Source organism: Notolabrus celidotus, chromosome 1 (genome assembly GCF_009762535.1).
Source record: "Notolabrus celidotus isolate fNotCel1 chromosome 1, fNotCel1.pri, whole genome shotgun sequence".
Taxonomy (NCBI): Eukaryota; Metazoa; Chordata; class Actinopteri; order Labriformes; family Labridae; genus Notolabrus; species Notolabrus celidotus.
Window position 1 is genome coordinate 27,505,522 of NC_048272.1, and position 22,987 is coordinate 27,528,508.

General features: G+C 40.7%; 1 protein-coding gene across 2 annotated transcripts in view; it reads right to left on the reverse strand.

Annotated features, from left to right (window-relative positions):
* Positions 1-22,987, reverse strand: part of cdh4 (cadherin 4, type 1, R-cadherin (retinal)) — a 265,554-nt gene that overhangs the window by 34,600 nt on the left and 207,967 nt on the right. For both annotated transcript variants that reach the window (XM_034686336.1, XM_034686407.1), the window contains 3 exons: positions 16,324-16,479; positions 10,299-10,443; positions 531-703 (listed from right to left, as the gene is read on the reverse strand). In XM_034686336.1, the coding sequence (XP_034542227.1) occupies positions 531-703; positions 10,299-10,443; positions 16,324-16,479 (474 nt within the window). The remainder of the gene's footprint in view (positions 1-530; positions 704-10,298; positions 10,444-16,323; positions 16,480-22,987) is intronic.

A 22,987-nucleotide genomic window follows, 5' to 3' on the forward strand; every position in this document is an offset into this window, starting at 1 on the left:
TATGTTAGCCTACCGCTCACCAACATCAGCCATCCCGCTCTTGCAGAGGTCAGTGTCTGTCAGGTAATCATCAACTATGTCAGCATCCAGGGCTCCTTCCACTGTCACGGTCAGAGCCACACAGCCAAAGTACCAGCACATGCCCAGTCTTCTTTTTCTTCCCTTTGTAGAGAATGTTTAAAAGCGAACTCTTTACAATGTCTCTGAACCTTCTTGTTACCATCAAGCGTGTAATCAGCCATTTCTTGATTTTGTAATAAAAAATATAGTACGTAGACTATATTTAAAAAATACTGCTGGAAAATCAATTTGAAGAAATACTATTATATTATTTTAACTATAAAATAAACTTTTTCAAATCATAATACAACAATGGTGTTTTCTGACACACTGACGTCATAACCATATTTTATCTGGCTGAATAATAGTTGAGATTGGATCTTTTACATTCAGCACGTGGCTGAGTGGGTATAAATCATTCACAGATTGATGAAATGACAAGATTAAAGGCACATGGTGCATTCACTGACCTCTCTGTCCAGGCCAGCTGCCACCGTAACTATGTCTCCAGTCTCACTGTTGATGGTGAACATGTTGGGGATGGGACTGTGGGGCGTCTGAGAGAGGATGCGGTAGCGCACCATGCCGTTGGCTGTGGTGGAGTCGTCTGAGTCGGTGGCTGTCACCTGCATCACAGACGAGCCTGAGGACAGAAAGTTAGTTAGTGGGGGAGAGCCAGAGTCACAGTGAGGTAGAATATTCTGAGGCAGTTGACGATGTACATCAGTGCTCACAGCACTAAAAGAGTTCAGCTAAGGAAAAAATGTAGACGGAAAAACAAGCAGGCGACATTCATTAAAAGTCTAGGATGTGCTTTTCAAGGTCCTCCACACACATGCACTGCTTTTTGAAACACGTGTGGTATAATGAAGGTTTCTTGTAAGCCAATTACTGTTAATGAATTTGAGGAGAATATCAAAGAGAAGGAAGCAGGCTCTGAAGACAACAGACACATTTATAAACAAGAAACAAGTCAATCAGACTTTGCAAATTGCTGTGACATTCTCTGTTCTTTTTGCAAGCAACTTTCAGAGTGAGGGCCATTACAGAGCAGAGCACAAAAACACAAAACCATTAAATAAGCCCCCATTTTAAGCTGGGCTGTTTTGTCCTTTGTATATAGAAAGCTGGTGGGCCAAAGTTTCCACCTCTGCAGAGTCCATTTAGTAATGAGCAGCGCTGGGTCTTCTGCCATTTCCACCATCCATTATTTCAGCCTTCAGCGGCTCCGTGGCTGCCCTTAATGCTCCGATGCTCTCTCCCTATTTGTCTTAGAATCACGGATAAACACTGCCATTTAAGGCAGACAGCATGGAGGTGGTGAGGGGGAGGGTGTGTGTGTGGGTGTGTGAGGGTGAAGAGTATATTAATCTCTGGTACATGTGTGCATCTAAATGCACGTGCTTGTGTGTGTCTTCTCGGCACGTATCAGGGTGAGACGCTCTGTGTCCCAGCATCTTCCCTCAGCAGAATTATTGATTTGCACGAGTTTGTCAGTTGGGCCTAGAAATGCGACCAGGCAATTAGGAGCACTTTGTGCTAGAAAGAAGAGAGATCACCTCGCCTCTCTCACAGGGTTCTGTGAAAATGTCACTTTCCATCAGGCAGCCATTTAAACGCTGCTACCGCTGCTGCTGCTGCTACTGAGAGGGAAGACTGTCAGCTTGCAGGAGGGAGACTGCAGGGAGATGAGATGGCTGCAGTACTAACATGCTTCAATGAGTAGACAGTGTAAGTAGGAGATTTAGAATAGAGGCAGACAAGGACACAGCAGTTGAATTCAGAAAAAACAAACAAACAAACAAACAATCAGACAAACAAACAAACAAGCAAATAAACAAGAAAACAGAGTACAAGACCAAGTTGTGAGTTTAACGCCTCATCTCTTCTCTGATTTAATTGGAGACTTACAATTTTGATAGCATTTCTGATGGTTTTAAAATTATACCTCTGTTTAATTTTAGTAGGCTGCAGTAAGTGACTCAAAGACTGACGCATTAGCACTCTTGTTACTTCAGTGTGCACCATGGGAGGTGGTAGTTTTTATGCTCAGCAGGAACCTATTGCTGGCCTTACACCAAACGACATTTCAAACAATTTCTCAAGTCACAGACAAATGATAAAAAGTGGAATTAATCTTGAGAGTTTTGTGTAAAATTGGGTGTGTGCCCATGATTGTGGTTGCTTGGAGTGAGGTGGTCATAAAACTCTATCTGGACTGTTTTAAGGCAGTCTTTTTCTTGTTTTGGTGTTATAATAAAATCAAACATGTTTAATATTTTTACAGGTTTTAAGTGTTTTCTCATGCAAATTGTGTCTCTAAGTGACCATTGTCAATAACTAATAGGTGCACCCCGAACAGCAAGCTGCAAACTGGCAGCAAACATGATGGGGAGGTAAAAGACTGTATGGTTCTCTTGGACTTCAGAAAATAGGTAGAAACTGGGAGAGTTGTGGAGAGAAGCAGTGGCAGAGCCAGATTTTTTTGTGATGGCCAAACTGTGGCACTACCTTTTGTCGGCGTGGCCAGGTGTGGTAAACATTGGCATAGCTGAAACCTGGGAGAGTTATCTCCACAAATCATATTCTACTTTAACTTCTGAATACGAAAAATGTTATATACAATCTTCAACTTTGAATGGTAACTCAAGAATAGCAACATTTTAATCTGCTGAACTTGATTTTTTAAGAAAACAAAAAGAAGATATTTGACCAAAGTCACCGTGTGAGGTAAGAAAATGTTCCACTTTGAAATGCAGGGAAGCTACTAACAACCTGTTAAACATCACCTAAATAGTTACTTTAAATATACTGTAAGTGCTGCCTCTGACAAGGCAAATTCAGGGGTTGTCACCCTTGACTTCACTGGAGAGACAAACAATGCCTCTTTGAAGTGTCCTGGATATTACCCTTTTCAGTCTTATAGTGTATTGAAGGCAAAAAACTGCATTTTCAAACATTACCTTCTATCAATTAACATCTGTTTTCAAAAAGCTCTTTTTTTTTGTTCAGTAGAGGTTATAAACAAGCCACTTTAGTTAGATACGGTCCATTCATTATTGTAAATATCACATTTGAAGCAGGATAGATGCTGGACTCTGGCAGATTCAGCTCTCCCTTGTGTGTTTGATTAGTTACAGGTGTCGCCATTCTCATAATTGGGTGTTGATGGCACCATCATTCCTGAGACAGCCTGCATGAACAGAATAATTGTAGCCTCATAATTTGTTTCAATCCTCATTAAGTGTCATAGAAGGGTTTGTCAAAAAAAAAAGAGTCCAAGAGAAGACAGGATGTTACAAAACAATTACTGCTATTCCAGAGAGGGTAGCTTCAATAACCAATGATTCTAGTCCTCTCTCTCTCTGTCTCTCTCTCTCTCTCTCTCTCTCTCTCTCTCTCTCTGTGTGTGTGTGTGTGTGTGTGTGTGTGTGTGTGTGTGTGTGTGTGTGTGTGTGTGGGTGGTGGGGGGGGGGGGGAGGGGGGGGGGGGGGGGGGGGGATCACATGTCAGTGCTGCTACCCTTCATTTAATTGAGGAGGATTCACTTCTATGATGATGGTGTGCTTTAAGATCCAAACAGGGTTTGCCATGCCTGAAAGGGTTAATCTCCAAGCTCGTTTAATTCCTCTTTAATTTGAGCACTAATTCCAAATCCTAATTGCTTTTCCACCAAAACCGCTAGAGCTGAAAATACAACTAGTAGCGGGGACACAAACAGTTGGCCATTTTGCTTACGTATTGCAAGCTCATTGGTGGGCTCAGTCTATCTGCTGCCTAAAGCAGAGTCAACATCTGCCTCTAAATAAGAAAGAAGATGGAAAAAAGAGAGGAGATGGATAGAGATAGGGCTATAACAGAGAAATAGATACACAGAGATTCAAAGACAGCAAGCAGTGGAGGAAACTGCAAAGCAAAAAGAGAGAATAAAGATGAGAAGAGAGGTGAGAGGGTTTCCAAAGACCACTAAAAGCAAGAGTACAAGAGGAAGTCAGGGAGCACGAGGGGGTGGATGGTGTAAGAGGATAATAACTCTCATCAGTGGAGGGGAGATAGAGGTTGAAAGAGAGGCAGTCGTACAGAAGATAGAACGCAAGAAGAGAAGTAGAGGTGGAGAGGTAAGAGAAAAGGTTGAAACCTGGTGAATCTTGGGGGAAATGAAGAAGGGGACACACAGAGTTCACACAAGAGCCTCTAATGGAGCCAGCGGTTCTCTGAGGACACGAGGACACAGTCAAATCATCCAAACTATTCAAAGAGGGTGTGAAGAAAAAGTCAAAACTGGCAGCATTGATAACAGGATGCAAGGCCAGATCAAATGCTGCTTTTACTTAGATCACTGTTGCTTCATGATGGCCTGTGCATCCTTACCATGTGAACTCTTATCCAGACACAAATGAAGGCTGAAGGGCAAACAGCTAAACATGAACAAGCCTGGCTACGTCACTCCAGTCTGTGTCACAGAAAAGAAGGAATGCTTTTCAAAACTCCAGAGTTCTGTTTGCAGGTAAGTTCTTGTTTGATTTCTGTGTAGACAATGTTTGCTGTTCTGTTTTCATTGTCTACTCTAAAATGTCTTGATCCTTTATAGTGGCCTCATACACCCCCTGTCTGTCTGTTTATCTCTTTCCATCCATCTCTCTTTCTGTCTTTCTTTTTTTCTCTATCTTGCTTTCTCTGCTATCCAAGACTGGTTCTTCTTGAGGTTTCGCCTGTTAAAGGGACATTTTTCTTTATCCACTTAAGCCAAATGTTTGTTTATAGATATATTTATGTTGGGTCTCTGTAAATTACATCCCAAAGAGTAAGGGTAGACATGCTCTGTGTGTAAAGTCTCCTTGTATAGCTTTTGAGATTTAAAATATGGATTAATTGATTAATTGCTTGGCAGATGCACTTGAAAAACTTGTGAATTTGAAATGAGTGAGGTGAAAAAGTTGCAGATTTCAGAGAGAGTACCCCTCCCTCCTGATGGATTTAGCTGGATCTAAGAGCACACTCATATATTTGCGTGTGAGCAAAAAGGGTTGTCATGAGTAGATCATTCAGTCAATGGCAGACCCAGATTGCAGAGGCTTACAGATGAGCATCTGTTCTGAATCTTACACGTATTACATGTAAAATAACTCTCTTACGTTCAAATGTACCATGTAATAAATACCTCTGGAACCATAAACTCTGCAGAAAGCAGTGTAATAAATATGAAAACTCTTGATTATTTTGTTAACACAAGACATAGATTCAGTTGGGATTTGACTGCAAGCCAGTGGCAAAATGCAATGACGAGATATACTGAAATTATAGGCACTGGTACTTGTTTTACTGAGCTGATAGCACTTCATGCTCATTTTATGATACTGACTACTAAATAGACACAATGGACACACTAATACATGTTGATTGCATTGAGAAAACAATTGGGAAAAAAAGCTTACTAAACTACAATCATAATCCTGAATTTTGAAATGGGGATGCAACAGTCATGCCTGATCTGATATCTGTGTTCCCTCAGTGATAAACATAGATATAACAGTTAGAAGCCCAGTGACAACCACCTGTTTACAAGCCCATGTCCAACACTGACTGAAACATCTCTGTTCTCCTCCAACTCTGCTCTGACTCCATCACGCCATCTCTCCCCTTGTGTGCCAATTCTTAATTATCCCCTCAGGCAAAACGGAGGGAAAAAGTCTCTTAAATCTCACTGAAACTGTTAGCAAACTCTTCAGGAGAGAGAAAGAGCGAGAGTCTCATCCTCCGTCCCCCTTGGGAGGGCAAATCGACTGTGAGAGGAGGCACTCAGCTGCTGGTTTTGATCTTGCACACTCATTTCCGAAGGCCCTTTTAAGAAAGACTGACCATAAAAGGGAATGACTTGCTGTCAGAGTCGAGGAAGGGAGAACGACAGGACATGGCAGGGCAGATGTTCTTGGTGCGCTGCAGAGATGGAACACGAGAGCTTTCTGCGGGAGTCACGCCATGTCGACAAGTCCTCATCGGAGACCTTTCAGAACGAAAGGACTGTTCCATGTTGGTGCTAAAGGTTTTACAGATATTCACATCCTTGTAGTGACTCTGTTTCACATTTTTTCAAATGTGTGTGTAATGTTTGTTAAATTTAGTATTGAGCTCTACCGTTCTAACCTGTCTGCTCACATTGTAGCAGGCTGAGCTGGTTGTCCTTTGATAATCATCTTTTCAGACTGAATCCAGTTTGTTTGTTATTAACAAGAGCTAAATATCAGATAGCTTATACTGTCACGTGTTGTTATATTTGATTACCTAAACAAATTTAATTCTATTAGTCACAGGTTTATTTGTTGCTGAGCTGGAGCCCAGTGGCAGAGTGACAAATGAAGCCGTTTCAAACTGATCCTGGCTGAAGGTTTGATCGGATCTGCTGGTGAACATTAACATCTGGTGGCCGTGATAAGGCCTGTTCCCTGTTGGTCCCCCCTCTTTGAAGGCTGTCATGCAGTGTCACATGTGAAGATCTGTTGTAATGCTTCAGAGAACCTTTGATATCTGGGTCTGTAGATACAGAGTGTGATACTACTTTAGCTCAAAAAATAGAGCCCCCTCTTTGCTTGGCATTTAAAGAGAAATAGTGATGGACAGATTTTATAGAAACATCAACCATTCCACAGATTTTTTCAAATAATTGAGAAATATTTGACATTCTGAAATCCATTTATTTGTATTACTCATTGTGCACACTGAAAATGAAGTGCAAACTGTCCTTTAAACACATTTGTTCTCACTCCTCTTCTTTGGTATGCAACCATGCAATTAACTTTTCAACACCATCATGTTTCATTTTGTTGCTAAAAAAGGGCAGATAAAGGTACACATAAACACATTTTTGATGAGCTTGAAACCAGAATTTGCTTCAAGCCATTAGAGCAAGAGCTTCATATTAAAATTGATTTGCAGCTTTTACTAATTGAAACAGTTTCACCTTTTATCCCCCCAAAATAAATCAAATTGGGGTGAAATTCTCCAACCTTTAATGGAATTTTAAGATTTCACAGTTAACACTTGTGGTGTATAACCATGCACATAATTCCTTTCTTAGCCAAGCTTTTTCAGATCTCTGCTGCTGAGACTTCTGTCGCAGTGCCAAGTGAAGTGTACAAATTCATTTTGTTTTGACAGCTTCAAGAGGTTAGTGAGAAAATATGCTTTCAAATGCTTGCTGGTTTTTCATTGTGCTGAAAATAATACTGAAATATTCTTTTTGGAAAATGATTCATAATACCGACAACCCTCTTGAGTATAGCATCGCTCATAGCCCTGGAATTTGAAATATAAAAATGTGAACACAAGTGAAGTGTTTCTTTGCTGTTTTTATGATTGTGCCCCATGTGTGCTGGTGTAAACACGCAGTGAGAAGTTTATGATAAATTGGATCACGACTGTAACTGTTTTTTGCATTTAGTAGCAGATATAGTGGATTCTTTGATCTTTCAGCCAGGTTTGAATCTGGAGGGCAGAGGGAGACGGAGAATTGAGATATTCCAGCAGCATCTCTGGATACTCTGCCCCGAGCAGCACCTGTCAGCTGCACTGTTGTGATTCAACACACCAGCTGCTGCCAGGATGGAAAGAGAACGTATCACCTGGAGTGACGCCTCAGGAGTTTCTGCGGTCATTTCAGATTCCACAGGGTGATCCAAGCCACATGCAAATTCTGCATGTATACCAATAGATCTGTGCATGTGTTAACTGCTCCCTATTTACCTGGTACCTCTCTTGATAATCACTTTAGATTTCAGGCTTATATGAAAGGTTAGTTTAAGTGATTGAGCCAAAGAAGCCAGGGGCAGTGCTTTATTGGTTCATAACAGTGAATAAGCATTTTCTTTGTTTGGTGAATGTAAAGAATAAAAGAAAAGAGGTGTGAAAATTCTTGAGCATCCAAAGCCGCCCTAAGTGCTTGTACTGAAGGTTGACATTTTCAGTTACCTTGGGCTTTGTGATCCAATGTAACAGAGTTTCTATTGTGTAAAGAAAGGTGCATAAAGAAACAAGTGCCATCTTACAATTGTCCTTGTACACTATTAGAAGCAGAGATAGTGGGTATGTAAACTGACTTTAATCAAACAGTTTAGCACTTAACTTGAGTTCTAAACTGGGCCCATAATGAGTCAGTAACATAATTAACTTGTGGAGGATAAATTAAAGGCTTAAATGGGCCAGAAAAGTATAAAATGTCACTTTGAACCTACACTTTCGATGAATGGCACTCTTTCTTGTTTTCTTTGAATAAACAGGCAATTAGGCCAACATGGCTTTGCAGCCTATTTTCCTAATTAAAGTTCATCATTCAGAGACCAATGATTTTGCAAAGGAAGACTAAAGCGCTGCGCTCCAACACAATATGCTTTTTTGATACCAAACTCCAAGCACCTGACACTGTGTGCTGCACGAACAAATAATACCTGGCAGTGACTTCCTACTGAAGGGCACAACAATTACATAGCCAAGGCTAATATATTTCTTGTTAATTGGTATCACAGACTGCATTCTGTTCAAAACAAAACCAAATTCAAAGACCTTTGTCGTCGTCGCTCTCATTTTAAACGAAGCAGAGTATCAGCATGAAAAAAATGAAGAAAGCAGCTTTTGGAATGTCTGGTTGCCCTCGCTAATTAGGAGCTCTGTATATAGAGCCATGCTCCACTGAAGAGTAACCGCTACACTCACGCGCGCACACACACACACACACACACACACACACACACACACACACACACACACACACACACACACACAACACACACACACACACACACAAACACACACACACACACACACACACACACACACACACACACACACAAACACACACACACACACACACACACACACACACACCTACACACGCATGCACAATGCCGTTCTATATTGTTTACAAATCCCCCTGAGATTAAACTTTGCAGCAGAACAATATCTGAACGCTGTGAAGACAAACACAGGTCCTCAGGGTCTGATTGTTAGAACAAGAGTTCCTCCAGTCGAGACATGAGAGCTACTTGCACATTCTGCTCTTGTCTCTAGCTTTGCACTGACCACAACTCTGTCTTCTGATTCTGAGGGAAGGTCTACATCTCTTCATGCTCTGCAGAATCTGATAATGATGCATCCAGCCAAGACACCATCACAAATATCACATGAGCTTGCCCTTGTCTGAACTGCTCAAAAACTTCAAAAGTCACGATGAGTTCACACTTAAAATGTTGGTTGGCCCCCCATGTGCAACTCGATTCTGAGATTCTGTACTTGAGATTAAATCATGAAGGATGTCTGAAGGCCTGTCTAAAAACAGACTGGAAAAAAGATTGTGTGATCTTTCAAACTGACTGAAGTAGAATGACCCATAAAGACCCCCATAGATTAAAAAGTAAAAGGTGTAAAATCATCTTAAAGAAGCTGTGTACTACATTAAACATTTTTTTCTCACAGTTGCTAGTAGTTTAAACTAATCCAATAAAACCTTTTAGCTATTCATAAATCAGTCCAAAGCACAGCTTCAAATGGATTATTGCACTAATAATCTTCTGCTGAGCACAGCACAGAGGCTACAAACGCCAGTAAAAGTGCTGATTTAACGTGCATTGATTTCAATGGTTACAAGTGAAAATGATTAGAGGCTTGTATCAAAGGTGTTTTATGGTTTTCATGATGACTCAGTCAATTGGAACTGAACAAAACGTGCAGTCTGAGATCATATTAGTCAATAACAAAAGGAGGAAGCGCTTCTTCACAGTGCAAGCTTTGCTTTGTTAGCAAGGCTGAGTCTGTTAGATTTTTGCCACAGACTTTTTCTGCTTTCTTCTCTTGTTAGATACTTTTTCTGGTTGACTGAAAACACTTTACTTCATCGATTATAGATTTAAAGTTGCCTGGTCTGAGGGTTTATAAACTCAAAGAAGCGTAAGACTTCTGCATGCAGTCACACTCACCAACAATAGGAAATAAATGCAGTTTTTCTTTAAAAAATACAAATTACAGTAACATAATCCAAATATTGTACAGTTTGCTGAGTGTTTTCTGCCTCAGGTAAATCTGCCTGCTGATGCTGTTGGGTAAAATAAGCCTTGTTAAAGAAAAGTGTCAGATTGTAATTCTGGATGCCACATGCCTGTTTTTCCCTCCAAACATGAAAAAGGATATTAACGTTTCAACAGACCTACTTCTCCCCATGTTACCTCACAAATGAGTCTAAATAATCTTACCTGGCTTGGAGCCTTCAGCCACAGAGCCGTTGTACACCTGGTTCTGGAACTCAGGTCTGTTGTCGTTCATGTCGATCACATAGATGTACAGATCGATCGGGTTCTCCACCTGGTTTCCGTTCATGTCGACTGCATGGGCTCGCAGCTGTGGGTATACAAAAACACACAGATAAAGAACAAATCATTAACATTCTACTTTAGTTATGAGCTTGACTTTATATTCCAAATGTAGCCTGACTGACAACAAGCTGCTTGCTTGATTGATATGAAACTCTGCAGACTGTCTGGATGAGAACTCAGCACATAGAACAACTTTGACTTTGCTAATTGGCAACTTCATTCAACTAGCAAATGTTCTGTTCCTTGTTTGCCAACAGGGCATAAGTATCCTGTTGGTGTCTTGGCACGGATTACAACAACACTGAACAGGGCAGCGTAGCGAAATGTTCCAGACACACAAACAACACCTATTTGGTTGTTAGCACAGCCAGAGGCCTGAGAAATATCAGGGAGGTGTTGCTTCTCAAGCTGTGGCTTTTTTTTTCTGGAAGGGGGGATGTTTGCCTCGGTTTGGTTTGACAAAGCCCGCCATTTGGAAGGATGTACCGACTGATGAGCTGTTCCTTCTGAATTCACAGTGTGAGAATAGAAGGAGAAAAGAGGAAGGGAATAAATGAAAAAGGCAGTGCAGGAAAAAAGCACTGGAGATGGGAAGGAGAGGAGCAGAGTGACTGAGCCTTGTGCAAGTAAATGAGAGATGAAAACACAAAGAGGCAGTGTGGGGGTGTGGGGGCTCGAACAGGGAGGACTGACAAAAGCAATCATCATCTACAGTGGGATGTCTTAATCTCCACCGCTGCTGCTACACACCCTCCTCTCCCCACCAATCCCTGCTAATGATATCTAACATAACGCAAAGCTTTGTAATAGCCCTGCAACCAAAGCGGCTCTGTTCACTGCGACTTACATTACCTTCATTCAATCGCCTAGAAATTCATATCCTCTACAGAAATGTTATTCAATCACAGTGTGGCTTGGTAAGGGGAGAGGGCTCCTCATTCTGGCTACAAGTGACACACTGGCAGCAAACAATTTTGTCGGCAACAACACAGTGGAGGAGGATCTGCCTGCCAGCCTATTCACAGGGAGTCGTGATGTTTTGTTGGGTGACATGAGAAATTGAATGGCGGCACCTGCCTTCACCGAAACACAACTAATCATGTCGGCTTTTGTGCCTGCCTGTCAAGGATGTATCAAAACATACCCAGACGCCCATCCAAATAGTGATTCAGACACATGTTTACGCATATTAACACGGACGCTTACACATCGCACAGACACACGCTGAGGAGACACACACAGCCAATCAAAAGAGGCCTCTTTAGCCACTTAATGATCCTCAAGATGCTAGTTTTCTATTGGCTGGAGTACAGCAAACAAACATGGAGAGGAGACTCAACAAACAAACAAGCCCAATCTGTTTTCTCAGCTGTGAACACTGCACACTGAGGGATGTGTGGCTGTGATTTGTGTGACCTCTTCACTGCATGGATGTGTGTGCAAATGAATGGTAATGACTATGTATTCTCCTTTGTGTTAAACTGTGTGTTTTTCAGTGTGTGTATGTTTTCTCCTTTCTGCTTTTGGGTTGGAGTGTGTTCTTTCCTGCACATTTTCTTAGACCTCTGTAATGTAAATATTTCTATACTCACATCTGTGTGCATCTGCTTGTGTGTGTGTCTCACTTTGTGTGCGCCATGGTGGAATTGGAAATGTGATCTGAGGGCCTAGAGAAGTGTGTGCTCTGTGCAGACAGCAAACCTGTGTCTGTGAGGCTGCATCAGTATTCTGCATCGCAAACTTTAGTATGGCTGGACCAAACTCAGAGGAGGAATACAGTTTGTATGTAGTTCTCCAAAATAGGTCTCCTTACCTACTATATAACCACCTTTTATCACTCCAGAAAGCCTTGACAGGTCTGTTCTCTGTGTGGTGCTTTGTACTTCCTCTGCATAAATATTGTGGCTACTGCTGCTAAAGCCAACAACCTCTCAATATAAAACCTTGAACCTTTTCCATTAAACTACAGAAGGGAATTTACTACCTCGTATGCACTTATCACATAGGGTGATGGTTGTGTAGAAGGCACATTTAACGTTAATTCAAACAAGCTGCTTATGAAAACAAACTTCTAAAAACACCTTTTTTTCAATGGCATATTCCATCTGTGTTTAGTGTCTTCTCTTTTCTATTAAAAAGTAGAACCAAGCACTATTAGGCTTAGGGGCCCCAAATGGGAGGAATGAGGTAAAATGATTTTAAGGGCCCATGACTGACAGAGGCAAGTTTTAAAACACTTTTGGTATTTCCATGGTGGGGCCAAATGTGACATTTTTTGTGGAGCTTGAAATCCCTGTTGGTGCCCAACACATATTTAATTTATATCAATCCCTATAGATTAGGGATAGCTATTTTAAAAATCACAAATTTGTTTCAAGTGCTTTACATTCTGACAGTCATACAACACCCTCTGTATAGACACTCAACCTTAAATAAAACAAAAGCCTGTAGGTTAAAAAAAAGGAAAGATAAAAACCTCAGGTGGAGTATCAGAAGAGGTTACTCTCACGGGATGGATAGTCATTCCGTACAGTAAGTGGTGTATACACATGATAAACTGACATACTCCAACTAGATAACCATTCTGCAGTTCTGTACCTCAAACTAAGATGCACTGAACATCCACCAGTGTTTTCCGCAGACTGACTGACTATAATTTTGGCAGGGACAAGAAAGAGGACAGGGCAGGATACATGCTTGGATGGTAAATGAATAGATATAACTTTCTGCATTGATCATGTGACTGTCAGCAGACTCTGTTCCTGTCAGCTAAAAGTTGCCCCTAAGATATTGTGTTCATTGAATCAGGACAATGATCAGGGCCAGATCAGAGCTGTTTTTCAAGACATGTGAAGTCACAGTAGGGTTGACTTGAGACCTTGGGATAAAAGCTATCATCACTTCATACTGTTATTTCAAATTGTTGACCAAATATTGGCCTCTAAACTGTGACTCCTGAGAGCTAATCAGTTTATCCTTGAGTCAGAGGTTTTGAACAAGTTAAGTGAAAAATTCCCTCGAGGAGTTCCTTGATATGAGAATAGAAGGGACTGAGCACATAATGTAGTACACAGTTATGGGGCCTATGTGCAACTACACTTTACGTGAGCTGTCAGATGAATAACAAAATAAAAAGATGCTTTATTTAATACCTATTAAAATTAAAGCTCCTGTGAGAAACCTTTGGTTTGTGCAGATTTTGGTGCCCCCAGTGGACAGAGGGGAGCCTCTTTGTAAGTTCTGTTTTGTAACAAAAATCCCCCCCCCCTTGATTTCTTTAACATTGATTGACAATACTTGACATAGGAAATGTAAAATAGGCAGCAGCAGCACATTACCAATGTAACTTTGTGACTCTCACTCTCTGCCAGTGGTAGACCTCAAAATAACTACATGGAAATATTCAGTCGTATCACTGATGGTTTGTTTGCTTTGTAGGTCATAATAAGGCATCAATATTAATGTCAGTCTGATTCGTAAGCAGCTCAAAATTTCCTCAGGAGAGCTTTGAGATGGATTGAGGAAAAGCTTAGATTACTTTATGTGACGAAGTAGATATAATACAAGTAACACAACATATTAATGGGTATGAACAATTTCAGCACTTTCAGCAATCATGAACCATGCATAAATTGAAAACACACCAAAAACACTCACTGTGCACCAAAACGTATGCATTCATACAAAGAAATATATAAAAATATCATTTTGTATTTGCTCAATTCTCCTCTTGCCCTGTGGACTCAAAGGAGATCTGTCTGACAAAACTGAAGCTCAGGCTAACACCCACTCTCCTCACCTCACAGATCACTTCCCCTGGTGCTTCTCTGTCAAAAACAGCAGCCTTGTCTCTCTTTTTCACTTGAACCCAAAACTAACAAGCAAAGTTTGGCCTGCGAGAGCGTAGCAGCGCTAGGAACTTCATGTCAAGTTCAAAGAAAGTAAGCAATGGACTAAATTTCCCCTGAGCCAAACCATAGACACATTCTCCTACACCAAATCATTCATCCTATCCCAAACTGCATGGATCCATGGGGGAGTCAATTAGAGATGTAGAGATAATAATATTGATATCAGTCATTAATCAGGTGTTACTATCAGTATCTGAATCAAAAAGCTGTGCTGGGTTTCTGAGAGCAGGGATGCACTAATATTTTAAATTGAACGGGCCTATGGGGAAAATTCAGCAACTCAACCTGGATGAGTTATAGTGTTAGATGTTTTACACCTACATGCTGTTACTGCAAAGTCCTAACGTTTTATCTCCAGAGAGTGCTGAGCCTGATGTTGCCTTACACATAATAGAATGAACCCTTGTCCTACTCACATTGAGGCATAAAGCTTTTAGTTAAACACCATCAGCACTCTGTATCAGCATTTATCCAAAGCTCATCAGTTATGGTGCTGGTACTGAAGAAGTTGAAGTGGTTCATCTTCAACACGTTCAAAGAATGGGCTTCATTCAACCAAACGTGCAACATGCTGTGTTGAGTATGACCTGTTTACTGGGTCACTTTCCTGGGGACCAATAACCTGCTTGTTTTATTGATCCCATTCTGCCGGTTGAGTGTAAAGAGCAGGTATGGAGAGACAAGAGACAGCAGGGTCTTGAGCCTGAACACAGCAAGCAAAGTAACAAGAGGCTCATCTAAAACTTAATGGATCCCTCACAGAAGAACGAGACAAACCCATCAAGAAGACAATCACCCAGAGCTTTGTGTTTGTTTACAGTCATTGCACAAAGTGTTTTGTAGTTTATATTGTTGCATAATGCTGAGAGTGCACACTGATTCACTTTCCTTTATTCTATATTTCCTCTGAGACAGCAGCGTGTTTTAGAATTAGCCCTATCAGCAGCATAGCCATCCGTCATACTGACAGACACGTGGGTGCTGTGTGTCTGACACCAGTGCTACCCTTGAGTGGAGGTGTTAGTCTTTGCTGATATAAATTGAAACCTGTAATGTGGGTATATGAACCAGTGGCCCTGAATTAACACAAGTCTCATGTGGACTGAATATTTAATTCACTGTTTTACGAAGCTGTTTAACCTGAGCTTCCAGAGGGACCAGTCATGAACTCAGATCTACTACCTCCTGTCTGTGTGTCCATGTGTGTGTGTGTGTGTGTGTGTGTGTGTGTGTGTGTGTGTGTGTGTGTGTGTGTGTGTGTGTGCGCGTGTGTGTGTTTGGTTAAGGGGAATCTTATGGGCCATATGCAGGCTAACCATTCAGCTGTTAGTCTGAACCTTTGAACATCACAGCTGCGAAGTGCTTTTGGTGAGTGTGCAACAATGTTTGGGGGTGGTGAAGTAAAACAGCAGCAGCGCACAAAGGAGGTGAGGGAAACACATGCAGAAAGTGAGAGGAGATGGGGAAAAGAGAGACCATGTTTATGGTATAAACACACATCAAATATGAATCAGCATTCAGGACTTGTGCCCACACAAATCTTTGCGGGCACACAAACATGTACGCACAGACTTGAAGCTGCACCTGCTCATTAACTCCAAACAACAGTTTTCCTGCACTCTTCCTCGGCTCTGTCTCTATCACTGCGTTCTATCCATCCTACGCTGCTCTGTGGAGCTAAACTTCAATCTAAATGACAGCTCAAGTGGCTGTGTGTTTTGCCAAGGCATTCATTATTTCATTCCAGGCTTCTGCATCAATCAGGGCCTGGAGAGGCTGCTGTGAAAGTCCTGTACAGCATCTAAAAACAAAACTACAAATCATTGAATGAGGCCCAACTTGCGGTGGACGGGCCACATTAGTGGCTGAATGAAAGGTAGATGTAGAATATAAAGGAAAAGGCACATTCGCACAGGGGTTTGGAAGATAATGAGTGTGATGAAAATGGAGCTAAAAGAGATAGAAACAGAGAAAATAGATTCAGTTTTTCTCACATGAAAGGAGGCTCTCTCCTCTCGGTCCAGGGGTTGGGTGACAAACATGTTGCCGCTGATGGGATCAATGTTGTAGATCCCACTCGGGGGCTGATCAGCGCCTGCTCCTGTGATGCTGTAGCGGATTCCAACATCTTTGTCCTGATCTGAGCGAATCTGGGGACAAATACAGAAAAACAAGTTCAAAAAAGGGGAAAACTTTTTGTTTGTTTACAACAGGACGCACAAAATGTTCCACGCTCAGTGACATAAAAAAACATTGTGAGGTACAGCCAAAGGTTCGAGCGTACATGGGCTGATATTTGTGAGATAGATTGATAATAACATTTCTACTGAAAGCTTGCTTGTGAGCCTGAAGGGGAAAACAGAAAACTGAGCAATGTGCAGAAATGGGAAAAGATCCACTGTTTCAAGATCTGGTCTGACCTGATGACGTTCTGTCCTTTTTTAACCTTCACAGCAGCTTTTCAGCTAAATGTATACAAGCGTAAAATAACCTTAATGCCAGAAATGATGGTAATTATAATGGCTGGCTAAATGATGTGAAAAAGATTAATGTCGTTATTCTTAACTAAGTCTGACTGGAGCTTTATATCTTACTGCACTTGTTTCACCTTTAATACCTGGCTGTTATTTCACACACAATCCAAACTGTGACATTTAAAGAGTGATATATTTTACCTTGAACAAGTTTGTGTGAGCAGCTCCATTGCTACAGCAATAAAAATAGCAATACTTTTGTTCTGCAACTTGCTGACTTAAAGAAGACAGAGGGAGATGAGTTTGTATCATGTCTCCTTATTGTATCGATTTTCAATGGGTGCTTAGGATACTACTGTCTCACCAGACATTGCTGCAGCAGCATTAATATGATGTAACACAAATTGGTGGTCTGAAAATGTAACCAAAACCAAGTAGACATGCAAAGGCTGGCTGCTCTAAACCATTAGCTTCCACTACTACAGCTGTCATTTATTTAACCACTCTAGTATTTGCCAAGATATTTAAAGGGACACTTTGATACAAATACAAAGGCTAACTATTCCCCCTTGTTTCCAGGGGCTTGTCCACCTTATTTTTGACTGGGGTGGCCAAACTGGGGTACAATCTTTAACTGGGGTGGCATGAAGTATGGCTACTCATGCATAAATGAACAACATGTATTTACCCTTTTTTTAAAGTTATATTTTAGGGGCATTTTTGCCTTTATTTGACAGAAACACTGAAGAGAGACAGGACATGTGGAGAGTAGAGAGTGGGGGAAGGCATGCAGCAAATGGCCGAGGCCGGGAGTCGAGCATGCGACCGCTGCGACGGAAAACTAGCATGAATTTGAATGTAGCATGTCCTCAGGACTCCGTATTTTTTTCCCTCTTTCTTAACAACACATTATGTATTGATTGCCATCGGGACATAAAGATGATTTTAACCAGTATAACAAAAAGTGTATCTAAATCTGACTACCAACCCCAGTTTTAACTACGATAGTCTATCCAGTGGATGTCATATTCTTTTTTCCTTTGAAAAGTAACACGAGAGTAAACAAATTCAAATCTTCTTAACCTAAATCTTCAAAAACTTTAGACAAAGACCTTTTATTTTAATTTTATTCCTTTGCTTTTTGAGACTCTGCTCCTGTTTCAGTGTTTTATGGTTTGATTTCATTTATTGTTTATATTGTTTTTTTGTTTCTGTTGTTTTGATTGTTTTGTTGTTTTAATTGTTTTATGCCTGTGTTGCTTGTCTATTTATGTACAGCACTCTGTTTCGGCTGTGGTCGTTTTTAAAGTGCTTTATAAATAAAGTTGAGTTGAGTTGTCAGAAACCACAATTTAAAGTACCAACAAAAGGACACATGCCAAATGTATATGCAAAGACAGCTCCTAGTGTTTTTTGCAACACAGCCAATATAGTTGGTTTTAACCAAAGTCTAACCTCTGACACGGAAATCATAGTTTAGGATTTTGAGGTGGCCCCTGGGTCGGGCAGTCACATTTCAAACATGAGCATATTTCCCTGAAAACTCAAATACTACATTATTTTGCAAGGCAGTTTGCTGTTATGTGTGGTAATGCATATACTTTAAACAAACCGGTTTCATCCGGCTCTGTCATCCAAGGACGAACAATAAACATCAAGAGAAAACTTTCAACCTCAAGTTAAATGATTCATTCTGGGTTGAAAGGATTTGAATTGTGTCATCAGCAAAGACACAGCTTAATAAATATAATAATACAATAAAATAAAGACCTTGAGACTCTCACTAAAATAATACTACACACATTAAGACAAATCATCATTCGATTACACATATAACTTAATTTATTCTATACTTGAACAACGTTTGTTTTAAGGCCATCATCTTGAGGTAGATTCAGAGAAGAAGTCTACAAGTATGTGAGGTAATTACAGACTTTTCACAGAAATACATTAAGAGTCAAGTCATACTGATGAAGAGGATTTTGTTGGGGCAGAATTTGATCTCTTTCTCATAAATCCGCTTATGACCACAGCAGTGAATCTCATAAACGCCTCATAAACAGTATCAACTTCAGTGCTGTCATAAACTTAATACAAAGTAACCGAGTACTTAGAATAGCTGCACCTGTAACTTGATCACTGTGCTCCTGCTTTAAAAGCTCTGATTGACAGGAGCTGTTGGATCAAATCAAAGTAGTCAATAACTCCTCTAAACCCACTATATGGGGTTGCTTGTGCATTTATGTACCCTGGACCAGGATGATGTGTCTTCAAGTGCCAAATATCTCCATATCATCTTTTCTCTAACCTTGCCCTCTGTTTCTGAACATGACAGTGCTTTGACTCTTTTTTCCATTGGGACTGAACCATCACTATGGTTACAAGTCTGAGAGAATAATCACAGAGTCAAATGGAGTAAAAGGAAGGCTTGGCTCTTTTTTTATCTCTATCTTTCTCTTCCCCTCCTCTGCAATTTTCCTGGTCTGTGGGGCTGCAGATCATGCATGAAAATGAAATTACTCCATCCGTTCAGCAGTGACGGCGGCTTCTGCATAAAACATCTCTCTGTTTGAACATGATACCCTCTCTCTTAATTTCCGACGTGGTCCTCCCACACAAACGCTGTAGCACTCGACTGCAAGCTTTCACAGCTGCAATATTCATTTCCTGAGCTGGCTTCACACATGATCCATTATGTGAGGCCTGCAGGTGTAATGTACAGCATTGTAGGGCTCTTATCAATCAGTAATGTAATCACTGTAGCGTGACAATGATCCTGTACAACAAATTACATTTATTATTCAGGTCTGCCAATTAAAGAAGGACAAAATCTAGGCATTAATAATACCATAATTTGATCATTCACCCTCATCATCATCATCATCATCATCATCATCATCATCATCAGTGTCATCTAGTTGAATTACACGTGGATAGTGTGGGACAAAACAGACAGATCATACATTTTCGTAATGAGAACGTGCTTGAGAAACCCTCTGTCTAATCAGTGAAGCAGGGAAACATGTGAAAGCCTCACAGTTCAAATCTGAAATGAACTGATGCACACCATGAAGAATTTGCTTCAGTTGAAAGAACTTGCAGAAAAAGCTGTAGCCATGTACGTGTGTGTAGTGAAGTGTTGGACAGGTAAGAGATTCTGTGTGTGCACACCAAAGCGTGGATCAAGAGGAACGGCTCAGTTCAATAATTCACAGGGCCGTCATGTGGGAAACACATGAAATTTTCACCCGCCAAGGCTCTGTGTCTCTGCATTTGGACAAGTGCACGGCTGCGTGTCTGAGCGTGTGTTTATGTGGGATCTGTCTCCTCACTGGAACTTCAAAGCACACTGTGTAGTTGGCACTTTGGTGTAATAGCCCCAAGAGGAAACAAAGGGGCTCTTACACATCATGTGGTCTGTGTTTCCAAGCCTGCTAAATATTCCACGTCAAGGCCACCTGAGACCAGATGTCACATTTGCTGGTGTCTCTTAATGAAGAGTCTTTATATCAATAAATTGAATAAATGAAGAAGCAAGGCTTCTCAGAGCCCTGGGAATCCCTTGAGTGACAACTGCTCAATTGAGCCATTTGAATTGAATGCTAATGATGAAAGCTGGGATTTCTGTCCTCTCTCTCTCTCTCTCTCTCTCTCTCTCTCTCTCTCTCTCTCTCTCTCTCTCTCTCTCTCTCTCTCTCTTCTCTCTCTCTCTCTCTCTCTCTCTCTCTCTACAGCTATCTTTCATGCTCCCGCTTACTTCAGTACCTCATGGCAGTTAGAATGGCTACTAATCACACTAGAAATAGCAGAGTGAGGCAGATGCAAGGGACTTAACTGGTTGTCTGTCTCCGTCAGATCAGACCAGACATCAGATAAGTGACCTATTTGTAGCTCTTTGAGAGTGATTTCCTTGATTACTGGCAACTGCTGGGTCCTGTGGGACAAGCTATCAGTGTGAGAAGAGAGATGGAGAGGGATGGAGGCAGAGAGACACGGGGAGAGAAACCAGTGGGGAGTTGTGGGGAAATTAGTTGAAGAATTAGTGTTCTGTTTAACTCCTCGGGGTGACGCAAGGCACACAAACAGACAGAGTGGAAGGAAGGAAAGGAATACATTTACATTTATTGAGCGTAGCTGCTTGCTGCCTAATTAGCGCGCTGTGAAGTTTCAGTCTGTCCAAATTTACTTTAATTGATCCAACCCTGTATGATCACCCTATCTGCATAAATAGTCTGATGCCTACATAAACAGAGGCCAATTTGGTGTTTATTTGATAGTATTCCGGTAAAATTAATTTGCTTAACTTCTGCATTTCATGCTTCTAAAAAGACATAACAGCATTCACGCAAAGGCAGCATGCGTGGAGCTGCACTTCTCTGTCTCTAGCAGCGTTTTGCTCCTAGAAACCAACAATCATTCAACCAGAAAGTCATTAAAGGACAGTGTGCTGCAGGCACCCATGGGATCATTAAGGGTTACTGTGTGCTATGGGCTAATGTCACACAATAATGGGAATCTGTGGTTTACACTCTTTGATAGCCTCTTTTATGTCTTGTCCACGCTTAATGGTTCAGGCTGGTGTTGTAGTCCTTTGGCTCACACACACCCACACACACACGCACACACACACTCACACATACACACACATACACACACCTCTTTATTTTATAGCTCTTTATGGGCTCAGTCACCTCACTTCGCCCTTAGGGCACATCAAACACCCCCCACAGGTTACATAGACTCAAGAGCCACACCAGGAAATCACAGCAACATTCAACACCAACACAGTAAGACCACTCTACCCTTCACAAATGTTCATCCAAAGCACATAATCGGGAGCAAAACGCTGCATGCTGCTGCTCCATTTTTCTACAGATAAGATGCTTGAGGAAAAGTCTAAATCCTCTGCCATGTGTTAAAGTTTAGGAAGTCATATATGCATGAAAAAAATCAGTTTTTGTTCCGTTACTCCAAAATATACCTAAAGTTACATGAATGCAAAGTAAAGTCCATACCTGTACCTCATGCAATGCTTGGAAGACAGACAAGCTTCAGAAGGCTTATACCTGTACTATTATACTTCATGTTCATCTACTAACCTGCTGTGTTTTTACATTGACATTGAGACCAGATCTTTTTCTTTTTCATTGACAGCATGTTATGGGCTAACCTTACTCTTCTATGCTGCATTTTGGTAAACACAAACTCAGAATAATCAGCTTACACTATGAAAATCTGTATATGAATCAGAATCAGAATCAGAATCAGAATCAGAATCAGAATTGGGTTTATTGCCAAGTAGGTTTTACATCTAGGATATTTTAATTGTGTTTTGATGCAAAAACAATGAACCTACAAGTACAATAAATGAATAATAAACACATAAATATATAGATTAGATATTTATAGAGAGTTGTATATTCTTACAAGAAAAAGCAAGGTGATGGTGAATGCATATATATGACAGTGTGGATGTATTACTAATAACCAAGCTGTGTTAAATATTTGATTCTGATTTGCAAAAACTCCTTGACAATCACTTTATAATGGTAATTTATTCCATGTATCAAAAGCAAAGCCAGAGACAAACAGATCACATATGTCATATAAAATCAATAGCTCTGGCTCACTAAACCTTACTAGTTTCAGTTAGCATGCTAAACAGCATTAATATGTTAATAATTGTACTAAAATCAAGGCATCTGCAGCAGAACTGGTGAGTTTTGACACTTGCCTCACTTATCTTTAAAGGTGTGTCAACTGCAAAGCTTCAGGAAAAAGTAAAACTGAATGATGAATAAGTCAAAATTTATATTCCTGCAGAACACCGGTTTACACTTCTTCACACTAACTTTACTTTCAATGAAAATACTGAGTTCATAGATTATTATTTAAGTTTACTAATGTTTTACCTTGGCCGTTGAATGAAATGATAAGTATTTGTTCCTGCTGCATGATGGGGCAATGGAATCCACATCCATGTTAGCGCTATTGACTGTGGAATTGAAGGTACTATTATCTAAATCTGTACATATTTAATTCATAAGTCAATAAAACCATCTTTAAATCAATATGTTGTGAAAGTTTCTTTATGACTCAAGTCGGTAGCCAGGTATTAAGGGGGATATTACATCATGAATGGGTCATTATGTAGATTAGAATCCCGACTGGGTTGCTCTGCTTT